Source organism: Pseudopodoces humilis, chromosome 5 (genome assembly GCF_049639895.1).
Source record: "Pseudopodoces humilis isolate 2021_Gansu_Grassland_sample_001 chromosome 5, ASM4963989v1, whole genome shotgun sequence".
NCBI lineage: Eukaryota > Metazoa > Chordata > Aves > Passeriformes > Paridae > Pseudopodoces > Pseudopodoces humilis.
In genome coordinates, this window is record NC_142204.1 from 32,848,370 (window position 1) to 32,869,433 (window position 21,064).

Below are 21,064 nucleotides of genomic sequence, written 5' to 3' on the forward strand. Positions count from 1 at the left end.
AGAATTCAGTGTTTCAATATGTGACATACATCACATGAATCCTTATTATATTTGGACTCATCCAGTTCTTATAAGCAAGCTTAGCTTAGCTAAACTTAGTCACTGCACAGCAAACCTCGTAGAGTTAATCAGTTCTGCATTCTATACCACATGAACATATAAGCAATTGGAAACACAAACTATGATAACTTACTGACAGGTATAAAATACTTTGACCAAAAAATCCCACAAAACCCAAACCACTGTAACCATGTATAATGAAGTAAGTCAAAAGTAGTTAACTGAAACTGGTTTATTGGTAATAAATGAAATATACAACAATACAATTACAACAATACAACAATTGATATTCAGAGCTGTCCATATGTGTATCTGTGTTTGATTAAATCAACTAGTTATCTCCAATACTCAGCTAATATTTTTAAGCTTTTGCCTTTTTTTGCCTGCTCCCCATCCTCCGCTTAGCTCCACTGGATGGTCTCGAAATGATATCCGTTCTCTATGAGATGGACCCAAACATGATTTTTCTGGAGTAGAAATATTCTTTTCTAAACAGCAAAACAGACATGAAATTAAAAACCAACCAACCAACCAGAACTCCCTAAATTTCACTGTATTATATTTTTTCCAAGGCAATAGTATTTCTAGGTCTAATTGACAGCACACAATTTTTATAGTTATGTATGGCTCACCATTCAAAAGAAATACAAGTATTTTCACAAGGTAGTACTTTAAAAAACAATAAACGCCTTATCTAAAAGACAGTAAAATTACTAAACAAGATGATCATATTTTTAGAAGTGCCATTATCTGTCCATTTTGAACTTAAACACTTACAGAGATGCTCAATGCTTTTGACACAGAAACTCATCCTTCAAGTGGATGAAGAACTAGTTCAGAAGCTATAGCTAATTAACAAGTTTTTGTGGTTATATTAGACCAAATAAAAGAGATTTCTTTTGTTCAAAGCTCAGGAATACTTAGATGCTGGATGGTGCCACAGAAAAATTTAAGAACACATAGGAATATGTGAAACAATCACTTTCATTGTCATGCATACAGAGGCTTGAGTAATTTAGTTTCTAAAAAACCCTTCAGACAATTATTTAAATAAAATAACCAGTAGGCATGACCAATATTTCTTTAACATAAATGAACACCTGATAGTATTTTTCTTTGGCATCTATAAGAAAGAAAATATCTGTGGGAGACAACCAAAACTTTGCAAGAGAATGATATGATGTTCACAATGCAGCAGTTCATGTCTGTCAGTATATATATGTATATATATAAAATCCTAGCTTATAAAATAATATTTTATGAACTTTTTTCCACTTACCAAAGGAAAATATTACATAGTTTCAGTATTTTAGATATTTAAAATTTTTAGTACTTCTCAGTAGAAAAATTAAATTTCTCAGAATACATAGTGACAAAAAAGTAGAACATCATTCTATGTACCAATATATAAAACATACCTATAAAATTCGAAGAGTAAGAGTTTCTTTGTTTTCCTATAGATGCTTTCCTGTAGCCTGCTAGATCTAAGTGTCAGGAGGTTTTCCCAGACTATAGTTCCCTTTCTTATGAATCCTTAAATTATTGCAAATGTAGCTATTAAACAGTTGTCTCTTTTGGCAACCAAGAGGTTTCAAGTATTTTTAACATTATCACCATTCATCTTCTTATGGCTCTACAGATGTAGTAATTTGTTCCTTTTTTCTTAAAATGTATAATTTACTCTAGATATATCTCCTAAAGATTTAAAATTCTGATATTTTGCCTTTACAGCATTCCCAGTTTCCTTGCCTTTGGATTATTTTATTTAACACCTCAAATGGTAGCAGATCTCCTTAGTACAGAAAGACTTTTGTTAAAGAGCAAAGAAAATATTTAATCAAGCTGTAAACTTTCCATTAATTATTTTGCCTGGGAACCATAATGTATTCACTGAAATTGAAACCCTCAAATTAGTAAATTAAATGATTAATTAGTGAAACTTCAAAATAAATCCAACATGGTAATACTATTTTTTAAATTGGATGCCTTTAATTTAAAGAAATACTTTAGGAAATTGAAAACATTGTTAAACAACAAAAATAATTAAGACTGGAATTTTTTGTTAAAATAAAAACAAAAAGGAAATAGTTATTGCACATTTAAAGCAGAAAACAAAACTGGGGATAACTTATGCTTTTTCTGTGCCCTCATCTTCAACATGGTATCCACAGCATAGGTAAAAAAGACATATGAATTCTTTTTTCCTATATTTTGACAAAAAAATAATTACATTATTTGTAAAACAGAGTAAAAACAGAGACTACAAAGAGCCTATCAATAATGAATTTGAAAACTAGTCTAGTAGTGATTGAGTCAATCTAGGAAGACAGTCAGTCAACCTAATCCTAACTGCCTGATCTGGATTATTTGTGGGTGAACTACCTCACTTGTTTATGAACCTCTGTGCACTGCTAAATAGTATTTTCATGGTGGATTTCAGTAATCTGTACACACAGGGTTTTTCCCTCTCCACCTGTAATTATATTCAATGTATTGGAAGGAATATATTGCCCTTACATGAGTACGAAATATGTATTATTCTTCCATTACAAAAGCCAAAAGACCTGCTATATGCAGGTTTAACAAATCTCTCCCAATGAGGCTCTCCCAACATCTGACAGTCATGGGTCTCTTTTTTTTTATCTGGTCTCAGACTTCATAGCATCTGCTTTAAACTTTATTATACAATTATGACCTAGACAAACTGAATTGAAGCACAGACTAACTCTGTATTCTTTCTTTCCACCCTTTACACAGTTCTCAGCACTATTCAGCCAAAGAAAAGGAAAGCCATTGCAGAGAATGATCAACTGATTTGGAATGAAATATCTACAGAGGGGTTTGTTGTAAATCACTGTAAATCATTCCCTTTGTATGTCCCATCTTTCCATCTTTGAAATTGGCATAATTATGTTTGCACTTCTGATAAAGCACTTTTGATATCTACTAAATAGATAAGTAGATGGGTATTATTATCAGCTCTGGTCTTATTGAAGTGATGAAAGACAGAGCTGGCATGGAGAACCAACAGCCTATTCCCTGAAGAAGAATTCTCAAGGACAGATTAATCACACCAGCACAGTGCAGTTTGCTTACTTCTATTCATGTCACAGCTATTTCTCAGATGTTACACTGGTGGCTATTGTAACTGCTAGTGGCTTCAATATTACTTATGATGGAAAAATTGTGTCCTAAAGCAAAGAAACCTCATTTATAATGAAAGAATTAATCAAATATGAGAAAGGGTTTTGCTGTAGTTCTTTCGCCTAGAGTTTAATGCAAGACCAAATAGATTAAGGAAAACATTAGAACAGGATCATAGATTCATGAAAGTTGGAAAGGACCTCTCAGGTCATGGAGTCCAACCATTAACTCAGCACTGCCAAGTCCACCGCTAAACCATGTCTCTAAGCATCACATCCACATGTTTTTTGAACATTTCCAGGGACGCTGATTCCACCACTTCTCTGGTCAGCCTGCTCTAATGCTTGACCACATCTTCAGTGAAAAAAATTTTCCTAATATCTAATCCAATAATGATAATCCAATAATGAATGGAATGCATTGCAAATATAGGATTTACTGATTGATCATACATATGCCCAAAAATGACTGTGCTTTCTTTTACTTCGTGTCTTTTTGCTACTCTAGTGAAAATCTAGGTATGAGTATTTCATGTATGCTCAAGTAAAAGCAGCTTGGCACTTAAGTGTAAAGTACGCATCTAGATAGAATCTTGCAAGAAGTAAAAAGAGTTACATATAAACCAAAAAAATCCACGACTTTGTTGTTAATATCTGTGTTTACAACAGATTTTCTGATTCTGATTTTCAAACAGGCAATTTTCTTCAGAAATACTCATTAAAGATACCTCCATTAGGAAATGGTTAGAATTTTGTCAAGACCAAGGGAATGAGAGAACACAAGAGAGTCTGGTAAGGGATGACTATGGCCCTTTGAATTAATAGACTGAACCTATAAATGTTCCTTAAAAACACAGTCTTGTTAAAAAAACAAAACAAAACGCAACAAAAAACAAAACAAAAAAACCCCAAAACACACACAGAAAACCCAGCCAACAAACCCGATCTCCTGAAAATCCCCAAAACATATCAAAATGAATCCTTATTATATTTTTTCTTATATTCATTGATTTGGGTTTTTCTTTGAGGGACCTTACATATTTCTCTTACAGCATTACTAATGATGTGAACAGTTTTTATGGCATGATTGGATTTGCAATCTCCCTAAACTGCAATGTGTCTTGCAAATGAATGGTTCCCATACTAGCATATGAGTGAATCATATTACTACTATAATAATTTCTTAATTGGTAAAATAAAGGTGACATTTATAGTCATATTTTGCTATAAAGAGTAAAATATTTCATTAATATGCATACATACACACATAGGTAAGTACATGTGAATTTGTGATTTATGAATAATTGTAAGCATAATCACAATAGTTTTATTTCATGTTATGTTCCTTAAGTGTATTTTTAGTGGGCCTTGCCCAAAGGCAGCAAGAGAAAGAGTCACACAATTTCAAGATACTATCTTGAGTATCTTTACTAAATAGAATTAGATATATATTAAATGTAAACTAATATGTTTACTAAACACAAATTAGAACAATTATATTTGGTTTACTATATACAGTACTGATATTTTTGACAACTATTATTATTACCATTACTTGTACTAGAATTAAATAGAACCTGGCAAGTATATTAAGTATAACTTAACATGGTACATGGTTATTCTAATACCCACTGATGTGGGAACTAATCTTAGCCAAGAAAAGCAATTTAATTTCTCCTATACTAAAGCAGGCTTTGGAGGACAGGCTTTAAAACTTTTTTACTGTACATTCATTTACTTCTAACAATTTAATATATGAAGCTCCAGTACAGTCTGGGAGACTTTCAGATCCCTGTATATATCAAAAAACTGTTTTGAGTATGTGTTGAAAGCTTGTCTTGGCATAATGTCACATGCTTCTATTTCCAAGCAGTCACTTTTTGGTTGTTTAATCTGTATTCTGCTATCGATTTGTTCTGGTCGTTTTTTGGTTAAAGCCTGGGTCTTTTAACAAATGTCAAGGTTTACATATCCACTGTTTTGATAAGTAATGCAATATGCAATATGCTTTGAATGAAATTCTTGGTGTCCAAGAAGAAAAGCTTTGTTAAAAAGGTTATGATAGAATTTTATGATGCATAGTAGACGTCATAGGACATTTATCGATCCACCTAACATTGTGTGTCTGGAGATATAATTTATTCCAAAGTCCTTAACATATTGTATTACTTAAAAGCAAATACGGCATAAGAAGGCATGGAGAAAAAAACCTCAAGATTTTAATGAAAGTGACCAGAACGAATCCTTAGCAGCAAAGCATTTACATCAATTTAAGCTCTGGAAAGATGGTAGGTTTAGCAGGTCTGTGAAAAAGGTAAATGCTACAATATCAGAAAAGTTAACTTTTTAATAATGTTACTTACGGCTATCTTAAAGTTAGATTTTTATTATTTTTTTTTAGTTGCACTGTTTGCATAAAAATATGTATTGTGATGCAATTTTACATTATATTTTTTTAATTTAAAAATTATATTTAAATAGCATTGAAAAGTCTGGGGACCAATTTATATTAAATAAAACATGATATGTAAAGATATATCTCCTTTTTGTATGGAGATTTGCAGAAAAAATATAATCATGATTATTTTTTTTAGGTAGATGGTGAATTTTGTTTGTAAATCTGCATGACTTCATGCTGGTAGGACTAGAGATTAGTTCTAAAATTTTATAGAAACAATTAATTTAAATTTCTTTGTTTACCAAACATTGATGCTCTTCTAACTAGATCATGCTGACAATTACATACTTGAATAATCTGAACTCTAAAACATGACTCAGTCACATGGAGTTGAAAGAGATAACCATTTACAAGAATATATTAAAAACATTTATTAATTAACATTCCACACAGTTAAAATAAACATAATAAACATAGTGTTCCAAATACATTCCTGTAAAACACCAGCTCTTTTCTAATTAAAAGAAAGACTTTCAGCACCACTGCTTATTAAAGCTCAATATCTATTTTGTGTACCAGCTCATCTATTTCCCCAGTTTTGACCATTTAGGATGAAATTGAGCATCTGCTTGAAATTTTCCACAAGGTTGGTCACTTCTAAGAAAATATGTAAAATATTTATGTTGTCCTTTGCAAAGGAGATCTGAAACCTACCAAATAAAAGAGCCTTCCTTTTAGGATATGTCCAAATTTGGATCAAGTATATACAAATTGAAGTTTTCCCATGATCAGAGAAAGAATTCTTGATCTTTTGGACTACATTCACTAAAATAACAGTCAACATGGAAACATGCTTTACCATGATATTACATGGAGCTAAGCAAGGCTATTCCTACAGATAATGCTGAAGATTGTGCTAAGTCAGGGAACTTAAAAGCCTGCTCATTTCATGCTGTCTGTGGCAGATGGAGAATAGCTGCAGGAGCCATGAAGAGGGTAAGAATCTAAACTCCTACAGGAAGAAGACTAAGAGAAGAGGCAAAGGGCTGCAACTAAAATCCAAGAAAGAAATGAGACTGACTCAGAATCAAGGTGAGAGAAACTAAAGCTGATTTGGTAAACAGGGCCCTGGCACAGCTGGCACAAGAGACTAGAATGACTTGACAAAGAGACTGACACAGAGCAGGGAGAAAAACATGGGGAAGAAGAAAATTGTGAATTGGCACAGGAGAGCTGTGTAAGAATAAAGAAGATGGATTATGGAGCACTAGATGGTTCCTAACTCTTGGAATTAACATAACTAAAAGAAGTGAAAATACAGGTAATAATAAGAAAGAGCACAAAGGAAAAGTACATTAAGAGATTGGGCTCAAGATCTGCCTAAACAGTACACTAAACCAGGCCATATTTGGAGGAGGTCTAAACTAGATAATGAATCTGAGGAATACTGTCATGAATAATCTGGCTTCAAAAAGAAACACAGAGTGAGAGGGAAAAAAGTAATCAGACTGGGATCTGTAGAAACAAACAGAAGACTTGATGGCACGTGTGGGAAGGAAGAGTGGATGGGAGAGGAAGCTTATGCTGCAATAAGTTGGAGGACAGAAACAAGAACCAGTCATAGTAAAAGAAAGAATTATGGAACACAGATGTGGAAAAAACAGCAATGAAAAAGAGACAAATTAGAATGAAAAGAAACAAGGACAGAAAGAGTGCCTTGGGAAAGAAGATCTTATAGACACATCTTTACCATCCAGTGCAACAATCTGAAGTAGCCCAACATAAATTACCGGATCTTTCAGTGCACTGACTTGAGAAATATTTTTTAATCTACTTAACAAACATCCCACAGCAAAGGAAACATAAAACTGTTATTATTTACTCAAATCATAAGACATAAGAAATCCTTATCACTGGTCTAATGGGCCCATGGTTCTAAGTGGAAAAGTGAACTATAAACCAGTGTCTCAAAACTGAATTTTTTTGTTAAGCTGGTTTCTCTTAAAAAAGAACCCCACACTGAAGAACTCCCAAACCCTAGTAGAAGAGTATGAGGCTGTAAAAAAGCACTTAAAATTTAGACTATGTCTCTGTGTATCTGTTCTTGAATTATTTTCATAACTGGAAACACAGATGATGAAAATACATGAGACCATGTATAATTTTTTCTCCCTAGCCTGTTAAATTCAATGAAAGCAAATTCTACATGCCTTTTAAAATTTGCATTTAGGTAATTTTTTAATACGCAACCTCAAAGTGAATTAAGCAGTATCCTGTAAGATGTCATTCTGTAGTGTGTTCAAAAAGATTAGGTATATATTGTTTGATAGTTAACCAATTCATAGAAAAATATGTATGCAGGAAAGAAATATACACAAGAAACCCCTTGGTAAAATATGAGCAAATTCATAGAGAGCTTAAAAATGAGATACTGATTACACAGAGAGTTTTTACAAATCCTGAATGAAAGACAACAAAACTAGAATATATAGACAATAGTGGTGCTAGGAAGAAAGGAACAGGAAAGAAGGAATTTTGTAAAGTGAGTCTGTACCATACATTGCTTATGACAAAGTTGAAGGGTTTCTAACAATACTCATTATGAAAGAAAGGGAGGCAAAAAAACCAAAACAAGGTGGGGGTTCTGTCAAGAGCAAAAAGAATTGAGTAAGATTTAAAAAGAAAGTGAAATAAAAGTTACTGGGTTTTTTTTCTGAGATGGAAGACTTTACACTGTAAGAAAGGCATAATTAAACTTCATTAATTCATTTTCACTGACTAACAGAATATAAAGTTTTGTTTACTGGAGAACAAGAACTGACAAATGTTTTTTACCAGAGATATACATGGGCCTACTTTTTGAACTAAGGGTAACAAAGGAATGACGAGGTTCAGTTCCTAATTAATTGAATTTTTTTTTCCTGGAAAGCAATTTTACTGATATCAGAGGCTTCCTGAAAAGCTAGAATTCAGGTAGGAAAAGAATTAAGAATTCTGAGCAGTATTTTAAGTAGCAGAGGCACAGCTCCCATTGCATTTCCCCTTCAAATTTTGGTCAGAAGACTGCAGTTCCCAAGGCAAATATAATGAACATAAAGTTTAAATTTGCAGAGAAAAGAAAACCCCAAAATTGTGATGACAGTTAGACAATGTAAATATGTAGGAGACTCATTTATTATGTCCAACACTGGTTGGCCAGAAACAGATTAGGATGATAGAAGGTAGTTGATTGTCATAGCCTACTCACAAATTGGATATTAGGATATACAAAGAACCATGTTTTCTAGCTGGGTATAAAAATGCTAAACTTCTAACTCTTGCAAAATATTTCCATGCTCATCTTGCAACTTAATGCTGACTATAATACTAGTGTTCAGGAAAGTATTAAAACAAAAAATGCAACCAGAAATTCACACCAATGTTTATGAAGTTAATAAAAAAGATAAAGAATGGTCAGACCCGCCTGCCTCCCAACCAGCCTCACCCCAAAAACGTAACATCAAGAAATTTAAAAGAAAAACTTGTTACAAGGGAGAAAAAAGCAGTCACTATGAAGGAATATTATATTCCTTCTAGAACATAATATAAGTATGTTCTTAGATCATAATGTACTGGCCAGTGCCAGAAGCAAAGTCTGAAATTAGACAGATAACTATTTACTCCAGCTGAACAATGGCTACTCTTTCTTTAGGTTATACATTTTTTTTTTAAACATTTGGCCAATTTAATGAACAGTTAGTTTTCTGTTTGAACATGTAACAGGGAAGCAAATCAAATACTTTTAAGTAAACATATGCTTTCCTTAAACTGAGATATACAATGTTAAAAGCATTCCTTTTATTACTAAATAAATTTAGCTTTGTCAAGGCACAGAATTAAGTTAGTTTAGGATTAATCTATCCCATACAATTTTTTCAGAAAAAATAGGAAATTTGGCTTTTAAAAAAACTTAAAATTGTTTAATCCAGAATTCAAAGAACCTGTCTTTGGAAAAAAAGATCTACAGAAAAAAACATAAAAGTTGGGAAGTTCACAGAAATATTTCTTAAAATCTTCACTTAACCTTTTTAAAATCCCCTGTGAATTAAGTTAATAACTTTTAAGTGTTTATGCTTTGCCCTAAAAAACACATGATAATTCATATATCCCTATACATATGAAAGGTATTTTCTATCAGTATCACATGAATTTGAGAGGGTTTTTTTAGTAAATATATTTAAGAATCCATTATTTTGTATTTCTAGACTTTTCAGCCTGTAAGATCTCAACAATTTATTGATACATTTTCTAAATTACAAGTTATATATAAGGAACATGTATGATACACCCAAAAAACCAGCTCTTGATCCCTAACAATAATTGAATTCTGAGGAGCAACCACAACCATGGATGTTGGAAAGTGAACTCAGTGACACTTTATTCATTAAACCTTGTGAAATCATTGAGGTTGAGATCTCCTGAAAACATGGCACAAGAACTTGATTTAAGGATTTATTGAAATGACAGCACATCTAAGGTCACAGCTTCTTTATAATAGTCTGCAATACAACTGCAGGTTAAATCAAAGGGAACATGCCTACTAAAGCACTGAAACAGTTCCTAGGCATCTTCATTTAATATTTCAGAAGGCAAAACCAAGAGAGACTATAGAACAAGAAAGCATTTCATAACAAATACATTCTCAGTAAAGGTAAATTTATAATGTTTTCAGATTCAGGATATCATGGGGCTAATGATTTATTCTGATCATTGAAAAGCAACAGTCTTTGGCAAACATAAATAATGTAGTAAACATGTTTCTATACTGCATATGAAATGTACAAAGGTGACAGTAATGTTTGGTTTTATATATCATAAGCAATGCAACTGAATGTATGATCACTGTTTAATTTCTTAAATCCATGATGATAAAAGTTATACATACACATATGCAGAAACATATTTAAAAAGACATAAGATCTGGGCTTTTTTTTCCCTTCGTTCCTGGACTACTGAAATAAGAATGAACACATAGGTACGGTGTAGTAGAGGTGTGTTTTTTGAAAGTATACCCATATTAGCAGACATTGTAAACTCTCTCCCTCTCTGTACCCCCGCCCCCCCACATTTATGACTCTGCATGTTGGCTGTTCTTTCCTGCTCCTTTCCTAATCACTCCTTTTTGAAGGTCTAATGCAATGACACATTTTTCTTTTCCAAAGAAAAATCTGTTCCCAAGATCCACACAGGCAAGTTCTACATGTCGAAAGAGTTCATATTAATTTATTTTTGAATGGAGTTACAGTATAGATTACAGTCTAAGTTATATACTGATATGAATGAAGTGGATACTATTTAACCCAATTATTCAAGATACGGACACATTCTATTCTGGATGTATGAATATAACGATAATTTTGTCATTGACATCAGTAATTTAGAGTTGTCTCACCTAAATTCTGGATCTCAGAAGTTAGGAATCTCATCTAATTTAAATTTCATCACTAGCCAATGGAGAAAAACAAGAAAACTAAAGACGTAATTTTTTTCTTTTCTAAGATGGCAGGCACAAAGACAGAATTATGTTCTTTCTCCATTGGTACAATTAAACTATTATGATGAATTTTATGTAATCTAATTTTAGGAATTTAAATCAAATGAATAAGCACAAACATATTGAGTCACCATCAATTTTTGCTTGTGGTGAAGTAATGTAAATAAATCTTTATTCTAAAGCCTTTACAAAGTATGTCAGGAAAATAGAGATTTCAAGTATTTTTACATGTTTTTTTTAAATTTTATTTTTTTTTATTGAAAGTGGAAATTCAGCATATATGAAAACATAATCAAAAAGTAAATCCAGCAATTTATATAAATAAATTATATGAAGTACCCAATTCCTATTTTGACAACATTTCAAGAATGAAGAAACTTCACTACTTAAAAAGTTTTAGGAATTTTGATAATTTTCCAGAAGTTACTTTGTACAACTTATGTTTTCTGTAATGTGCTTATGGGAGGTTTATGTTTTTCTTTATTTGAAAAAAATAGTACATTATATTATCAGAATCAGCAGTTCTTCAGTTATATTACACAAAATAAGACATGAAACTTAATATTCTATAATTTTATAACATTCAAGAATTATTTTTTTTCTCTCTATAGATTCTTTTGTTACCTTCCAGAGTATTAGAGTGATAAAACTATAAGGCTTTAAAAGGATCCTCTACTACTGAGTATAATAAGTTCAGTGGGATCATATACTACAGCATAACTGGTAATCAACATGGCAGAAATCTGTGCCGTGATCTGGGGCTCAGGTAACAAAACATGCATTTTCCAAAGCTCTTTTGGAAAAAAAAAATTAGAGAAAGATTAAAAAAAAATCTTTTTCATACTTTCGGGAAAATTTCTCAGGACTCAGACATGAGAGGAGCTACAATACAATCACAAGGAATTTCCCATTAAAATCACAAGAGGAAAGTCTATTGATATTAAAGTTTTTAAACAGAACTCTAATAAATGTATGAAAAGGCTTTAGATAAAAAAAGAAACAGAATGATAAGCAGCATGTGTTATTAAGGATTCCAAGCATGTTCAGTTCTACTTAGCATTTTAAAGTGATCTTTAATACTGATATTGAGAAGAACCATAACTTACTTGAGGATCTTGCTGAGTGTCTGTGTGGCGGCTTATTTTTTTCTCTGTTCTCAGTCAAAGCACTTCCACCGGCCATGGAAACAAGGTCTAAATCCATGTCTTCTCTGCTTACAGGGCTTGCCTGGAAGCAGTGGGAGAGAATGTACACAATCATGAAACAAAATATAACATTTTCTGAATGTAGCTCACATTACTCCAAATAAACAAACAGGGTCTGTCAAACAACCTTCTTCAAAATGATACCACAATCCTTTTTTGTTGCCTAGGCTGAACAAATGCACTATGTCAAAGCATTTTTGTAAATAAGAGCCGATCTTAAAATTGTGGTTTGTGATCTGAGTCAATGCAACAACAAAAGAAAACATTTTAGTACAGTAATTTTGAAGAAAATCAATCTAGCAGAGGGCTGATGAAACCTTAAACAGCTTAAGATCATTTACTGACCAGTCTATAATTTAAGTTATAGTTGAATGTCAGAGATGTCATATTGGATTATTTCCTGCAATATTTATGTTTTATCCAGGACACTTCAATCAGTCACAGGCCCAGTGAGTAATTTAATCTTTTAGGTTTTTTGCTAATTAACCATAACCATCAGACAGCATTTTAATTATACTTTAGGCAAGAGTATTATATTAATTATAAACTTCTAACATCCAGCGGTGGCATGTTTTGGCATGAGGCATGTTACCTGCACACAAATATGCCAAAAGAAAAATGAAAATCATATTTCATTTTAGCAATGCTGTTTGGGAACATGCAGGGCAAAGTTTAAAAACTGACCTGGACGATACCACCCACTGTAAATTGAAGATTGTTATTTTTGCAGAAACAACTTCACATTTACTGAAGAATGTAACGAAAAGCTATTCAGCACCAAAAGCGGCCTCTAACAATAACTAGATACTGAGGGCCAGTAACAATGATGGAGAAAAATCAGATACTGCTGATGAACAATCTACAAAATCCAAACTGTAGAGTCAGACAACTGGAAGTACTTAATGTAAGGGTATACTTCTCTTGTCTCTGGACCTTCAGAAGTGAAGTCCAGAAAAGCAGATTAAGTCTTTCCCCTTGTTGGAGTGAAGAGCTAGGTGTCTTTCAGAAGCTAGGTGTTTAACTGGGTATTTATTTTTTAACATAAAAACAAACTATAGAAAAGGAAAGACTCTGCTAGTGGTAATGTAACTAAACTTTTGCCTAACACTGTAGTAGCAAGACTGCTCAACCAGGTATCAAGAGACTGGGTCTCAACTCCTTCTTCAGGGGGCTAAAGCCCACAGCTCCCTTTTTCTCAGGAAAGTGCTGTTACCATGAAGTTGTAGGCCATTCTGGAGGAGACAATTTCCAGACTTCCTGTTCAAACTACCTCACTGTACCAAAAGCAGCACCGCACCAGTGCAGACAGGCTTTGTAGTCCAGTCTAACTGAGAGAACTCAGATGAAATGGAGACCTGTTTCATTTCCTTGTCTTTACTCAGTCACTGTTTAATGTAAAATTCATTAAAAAGTCCATGCATTTTCAAACCAAAAACCCTAAAGATACAGAGATTTTACACTCTTCCTTAGTGATTGTATACCCTTTGTGTCTGGACAGAAAGTTTATCCCTTGTTTTCTGATGCTTACTTTTATATGTATAATGATGAAGAATTTAAAGTTTTGCTTTGCACAGCTAGTCTTTATTATTGCTGTAAACATCAATATTTTATTTTCTCTTCCATAGCAGAGCCAAGAAACTTTGAAAAAAAAAGTTTTACCCTGCGAATTATTTCTCTTTTTTTTGGCCTTAATATTTACAGTTGCTTTAGGCTTGTGAGAGCTTCCTATGTTCAAAATCTTTAAACTAAAAGTTTTTAGTCTTTTACTAGTAGAAATAATCCAATGATTGTGATGCTCAAAGAGATTCAAACCAAGGGAACTGATCATTCTTATTTCTATCTAACCTGTTTCAACACACAAAAGAAGTTTTTTAATGTCTCAATTCCCAAAGACCCAGGAGACCACAGAATTTTATACATCTAGCCTTTCCATGATTTTATTATCCAATCCCTACCATCCTAGAAACTAAGGCTTCATCGACTTGTAGACAATATTCAGGCTATATGCTAGATTTTAATAAGGCTGTCTTGATCTCTGATGTTAAATATCTGTTATTTTATTTCAAATAAAGATAAGTGTTTTCACTCAATTACAGTCAGAGTAATATTTAAGGTTGTATTAATTACTGAAGCAAACTTAATTCTGGCCGTTTAAAGCTGACTGAAAGTCCTCTGAAGTTAATTAAAACCTTCCCATTTTCATTTATGACTTAGAACCAAAATTTGGAAGAAATTTAGGATACTGGCAGTTTTTTGCAGTCCTTAGTATTGGACTTCCATCTGTAGTGATCAGCACAGTTAACTCTTCATACTTTTTGCTATTTTTTTTATTACCACAAACCTTTCTTATTAATTAATTGAAAATTAATATCAATCAGGAGGAATCTTTGCCTTGAAGACAGCTTTGCACTTGTATATTTGTCTGTTTCTAGGTAAAATTATCAAGCAGTTCTGTAACCTTCAGAGATAAAAGGTGCTCTTGAATTCAAGTTGCACCTAAATGATTGGACAGACTGATCAATAGTGAAAGGGTTTAACCCTGTAGGTAACTTCATAAAAAAAGAATCAATAAGTCTATATGACCTGCCATTCCATAAAATCATATTAATTTAAAATAGATTAAACTGTAAGTCAGCATGCCTTCCTGAGCACTGCTATGGTATTACTAGTGAGAAAAATCACCAAAATGACCAAGATTAACATAATAAGGTCTAAGATTTACTGCAGGTTACTACAAAGCAATCATCCCCAGTGAGTTGATTTTACTCTTTTATACAACCATTGAAATGCAATTTTGTATCCATGAAAAAGAAAGACTTAAATTACTGGAATGTGCAAAAATATCATTTAGAAAATTATATGAAGCTTTCAGAATGCAGGGAACACTTATGGAACATATAAAAAGAAGGGATTGTATAGCACATCAGAAAACTTCATGATTGAGCATATGGCATCGGAATAAACTACTGGAAATGCCAAGGAATGCTTCCTCTTCTTAAGCTTGCTCTCTCTCTCTCTCTCTCATTTTGCTTTTAATATATATTTTCCACTTTCAGTTTACAATAACTTTTTTGATAATGATTGCAGCTGTTAACTTGATTTTTATCATGATTTCATAGCTTTTAAATAAGCTACTGTGCCAAAGCAGTAGGAGTATGTTCACATTTCAACCTTTAAGAGAGAACACATATAAATTTTAAAACCAAAATTCTCCAGCTGTCTGTGTGTACAAACCACATCATTATTTCCTGCCTGTATAGTACTGGTTTCTGCATTAGAGATACATTTTATTCCATTTTCTATTTTCTGAACACTCTATTGCATTTTTCTCTGTATTTCATTCATGTGGAACAGCTATGTTATTATGTGGCACAGGCTGTGACAATTCCATAACTTTGCCAGTTATGTGGGCACACCACATAATACCATTGTGGGATTGCAGCAGTATTTTGTGGACAGAACTGCTTAGTGTAAATAACATACAATCTACCTATGTGCACATATGCATACCAATAATTACATAATATGTAATTTAGATAATATTATTAAATTATGATTTGCTCAATTTTCTGTTTTAGACTCCACCTAACAAATAACTATTGGTGCTGCTGCAATCAAACCCTACAACAGACATTTGGTTCATGATTTCAGCCATTTAAATTTTAGAAGAACCTAAGAATTGGACGCACTTGCCAGAGAAAAATATTTGACAAAATCTGTCTTAAAGAAAACAGCAACAGTAACATGTAGGGCTTAAAAGGATTACATTTTCTTCAAAGGTTAATTTTATGAGGACCATATATTTGAGAATTTTATGGAATCATTTCCAAAAGATATAAATTGCATAGGTTGTGAAGGTAAAGAGGGAAGAGGGTAGAAGGGGCAAGATTGCTCACTGAACAAACGAGGCATATAACACATCATCTAACTGGGAAGTACTTCTTATGCAGTATTTTACATCATCTATATGAGTATAAAATACTAATTCTGCCAAGCTTCTAAATTTTTTCCCTATTTTTTAAAATGTACAAAATTTTATCCATACGAATATTGCTAATTTGCCAAAATGTAAAGTCTGTACATCTAGAAATGGAGTGAGTATATATTGGCCTGTAGGTATCACAACTGCTTGCTGTTAAAGGAACTTTTGGGCGTCTCTGACACAGTCTTTCAATTTCGTAAATCTTCAAACTGTTAAATTGCTCATATTTCCCTTCCTGCCAATTTACTGAACTACCTGTTTCAGAAAATCCCTTTTTTTAAAATACTGCAAAAAGAATGAATCGTGAAAAGGGCAGAGACCATTTTAAGATCTAAAAAAATTTTAAAAAGAAATTGTAGGAATAAGTCTGACTTCACGCAATGTTTTTAATAATGTCACCATATTAATATACAATTCCAACTCACTGTATTTCAATAAATGACATTGAAGGCATATTAGAATGATTTAGGGATGTTATACACAGAATTGGAGAATATTTAAAGTTGTTCAATTGACAAGAATACATGTTTTCAGTAAATAATGTAGCTGGTACTGAACCATATTTATTTTTTTTTTAGCTTTTTTTGCAAATGCAGATTTAGAAGCTTTAAAAAACATACAGCAGCATTTGATGTCTTAAACTCAGTGTCAGATCATAAAGCTAGAACCCAATGCACCTCAATGGGCTTCTGTGCTAAAATATTTTCTTCTTATCTCCATCAGGGGATGGCTTGATTGCCAAACAGACATAACACTACAGAATTATATTAATCCAAAAATTCTTCTGTTTTTACACCAGGTACGGACATGAATTACCTGAATTCTGCAAAATCCCACAAAGAAACAAGTTCTTACCACAAGTTGTACTTGTCTATTGTCACATATCGCAGGATCTATCTTAGGCAAAAAACGACTGCTGGGAAAAATGTAGAACAAAAATTTCAGTAACTCCCACTGTACTGGCCTCACTAAAATACCTGCACGAAATCTTTGCAGGAAAAATCCTGCTTAATTATTTAAAACAATTCCATGATTAAGATGTATCAGAGAAATTAATATTAACTGATAAAGTATCAGAACAATTACTATTAATTTTCTTGTACTTGATTTAAAAATAATTAACAAGCGTTTATTCAAATAATAAAATATTAAGTTAAATCATTCTAATCAGCATGACTTCTTGTATGTGCTCACATAACTTGTAGAAAAGCCAGGTTTCATGTTACTTTTTGTAGGAATAAAATTGTTTTCAGTTGAATAAGTATATCAGCTGTTCTAAATTGTCTACCAATGAAGTTTGAATGGAGAGCAGTTGGACTTTTGGCACATTAAAAAAATGATATCATGACCCTTAAAAAAGTCAGAACAAATACTACCGCATAGCATACACCTGCAGAGGTAGGACAATAATAGTTAAGAAAATTCTTTTATAAATTTCTGTGTCTTCTTACTTTCAAACATCATTATGTTGTATACATGTTGTATTCCAGTGTTTTCATTCAAATTAAAAGTCATGGAAGCTATCTTAAACAAACACTTTGAGTATTTCTCTACTATGGACCATGGCTGAAAGATAAATATTTCTGCAAAGTCAGATATATATTTCCTAAGGAATATGTCTGTCATATAGTTTCTACAGTCATTGATACAAGCAGGATATGTGGCATATTTTTCTGCACAAGACAGAACAATTTGCAGCCCATTTAATTATAAATACATTTTAAATGAAAATAATAATAAAATTAATATACTAAACCCATTGCTTCCTTACTGACACTTTGTTTGGTTTTCTTAGAGATGCTTGGCATTGTGTCTACTAATGACTTCATTAAGATACTAATGCCTTATATTGAATTTATGACCAAAATATACTTACTATGTCTTCATGTTAGTTTAGGCAACATGAACCTTTCCCTTAACTGTATTGACATTTTACCTGTTTAATAACCAAAACTGAACATAGAAGGAACATGTTTACAACGTTTTAGTACAATGTAGTATAAAGATGTAAACACTGGGTTTATATTTTGAAGACAAAATATAAATACCCATTATTTAGCTAAAAAGAAAAGTATTTTTTTTAACTTTCTTAATCAAATCTAACAATATAGCTAATGTTACAGTTGATTTAATTACATAAAACCATAACGTATATCAATAACATTATAAAATATATGATGAATAAGCACCTTTTTCTACACTCTTTGCAGTCAAAAACCCACTGCATTGCTAAAGTAAAACTAAGTAGTTATTTGTTATAAGATTCTGAACATTTTATAATTTCAATTTCTATGTGGAAGAAGTATCTATACAATGACTGCCAGTTCTAAAGGGTGCCATATTTGGGACCTGGAAATATGGTGCACTGTCTGCTAGCTGCACAGTCATGTTTATTTTAGAACCATTAACTTAGGTTTCACTTTACAAGACAAATTTAAAATAAAAAAAAATCTAATTTAAAGGCGATGACCTCACCACTTCGTATTTCTGGAACTGGCTGTTTCATAATCCAAAAGCTGTGCATGAAGCCATTGGTACGTGAAGCCTTTACTCTGTAATTTCTCATCTAAAGTAGTATCCAGCTGAGAAATTTCTTTACCTGGGGAAGAAGAGAGATACTTCTGTCTTTCATTATTATTTTAAAATATATTTTCTTTAAGATTTCCTAGAAAAACTTGGAACCCATGGCTTCTTGGAAAAGAAAAAAGGCAATTACTTCACTTTCATGAAGAGTACTACTATTTAAAATGTCTTCAGATACATTTAAGAAATAATTTTGTATTAGTTTTAACTTTATGGTTTGTTTTTTCTTTTGGGATGTAATATCTGCCTTCTGAATAAATTTATTTTATTGAGAAATAAATCTATCCTTTGTGAAGAAATTCATGTAGAAGTATATATTATGCATAAATTGCTTGTTATGGCTGCCATGAATGTTGCTTATTGTGCTATCTCCATAATTAAAAATATGCAATCATTTATACTTACAATTCTAATTAGCAATCTATAAGGTTAAAAAAACAAATCACCATTATATGCAAGAGTCAACACACGGAAATCTTATTACCCTTATCTGTCTTTTACTGATATGATATATTAAAACATTTAGGACATCTTAATGGCAATTTCTGAGTTGAATTCCAAAGCAGTTGAATCTATAATATTATTTTTCAGAAAATACTACCTACTTCTGGATAACAGAAGACATCTAAAGATAGAGAATAAAACAGTGGCATTATGGGAAAAAAATAAAATGTACAGTTCTGGAGATCCATCAGTTTTGGGACCATACTGCTGAATAACAAACACGGTTAGAAGCATCAGGAAGAAGATGCCAGAATTGGAAGAGTGAGCAGAGGCACCATCATTGTTGCATGGTGACGTTCATGGATTAGAATAATTTTTTATTTTCTACCCTCATACATCAACTTTTAAAGTTGTATCTTTTTAGCATCTTCAACTCAGGGCTTTTATGAGACATTTGAAAGCTTTTCTCTTTTTTTTTTGGTACAAATATTTTTTGTTTTTCTCTTTGAAATTTCAGATAACACTGATAACATATCAGTTATCAAATAATTTATTAATTAACACAATTTCAGATAACACTGAGTTATCACCTCTGTTACTAATTATTCCTTTTTTTTTTTCTTTCAAAGATTCTTCTTTCATCACTGACAGGTGAATATGGTAGGTGCTAGAAGGTTTTTAGTAAACTGCAGGAACGCTTGAACCAGCAAAGACCACTTAACATCAAGTCCATTTGCTCGCTGTGGATGATTTAACTTTCAGTAACTGCAAAGGGATGGCAGGGGGTGGGGACAGAGATATCAAAAGTGACATAATTTTCATTCATGTTTTGACTTTATAAACTGAAATTATAGGATAATCACCAATTCACCTTTTAAGGGGTTTGGTACATTACCTGTAGTACTTTTTAAACTTATAATTTACTTTGCATAAACTGCAAAATACAGCTCCTCACTGGCATTTTACCTAGCTTTGCCATGAGCTCATTGCTTTCAAATTTTAGCTCTAAGTCAAAGTATCAAAGCTGCTTATTTCATAGTCTGAAATACAAATGCTTCTTGTTTATTTGTCTTAATATAGGGAATCTCTATTCAAACCAAATCCACTTCTTAGGCTGAATGTGTTCAAGGCAAGGTCCTGGTCAAGAATATAAAGTCACATATGTCTTGCTAGTCACCCACAGACTAGAATGTAGACAGAAAAATTTATCCTTATTTGATGTAAAGAACTCTCATTTAGCTCCCTAAGAAGCCAGAAAATTAAAATCTTGGATGGACAGCCACTATATCTATGCAAATGAGGGTGTGAGGGCTGACTAAAAAACTCAAGCAGTGAATTACTTAATCAGTACCAAATATTAAAAGACTGATAATTACACTGTTCATCAGGTTCCTTTATTAAAGCGGGAACTACTTATTTTTTTCTAAATTTATGATATTGCCTTCCTGGTTCAAGAGTACAGTTATCTAACCTTTACATTTTTTAAATGTATAGGTTCCAAGTCCACAGCTACACTGGTATCCTTACAGCCCTTCCTTCAAAAGCAGATGCTGATTTATAACTAGAGTAAGACACATTGTGAGTGACCTCGTAAGAGCACTTCATCTGGAGATTAAACCTTCCACATGCTCTCCAATGAGAAACAATTTCCCAAGAAAGCTTATTTAGTTTTATTCTTATCTGTATTTCCAGAAAAGTTGTCCCAGTGTTACTATA

The 21,064-nt window shown here is 32.4% G+C and overlaps 1 protein-coding gene across 1 annotated transcript in view; it reads right to left on the bottom strand.

The window, feature by feature from the left end:
- Positions 1-408: 408 nt before the first annotated feature.
- LRRIQ1 (leucine rich repeats and IQ motif containing 1) overlaps positions 409-21,064 on the bottom strand; it is a 102,878-nt gene continuing 82,222 nt past the window's right edge. The window contains exons 24-27 of the mRNA XM_088055542.1: positions 18,797-18,920; positions 17,177-17,237; positions 12,241-12,361; positions 409-548 (exon numbers count right to left, since the gene is read on the bottom strand). Coding sequence (XP_087911668.1) covers positions 409-548; positions 12,241-12,361; positions 17,177-17,237; positions 18,797-18,920 — 446 coding nt within the window. The remainder of the gene's footprint in view (positions 549-12,240; positions 12,362-17,176; positions 17,238-18,796; positions 18,921-21,064) is intronic.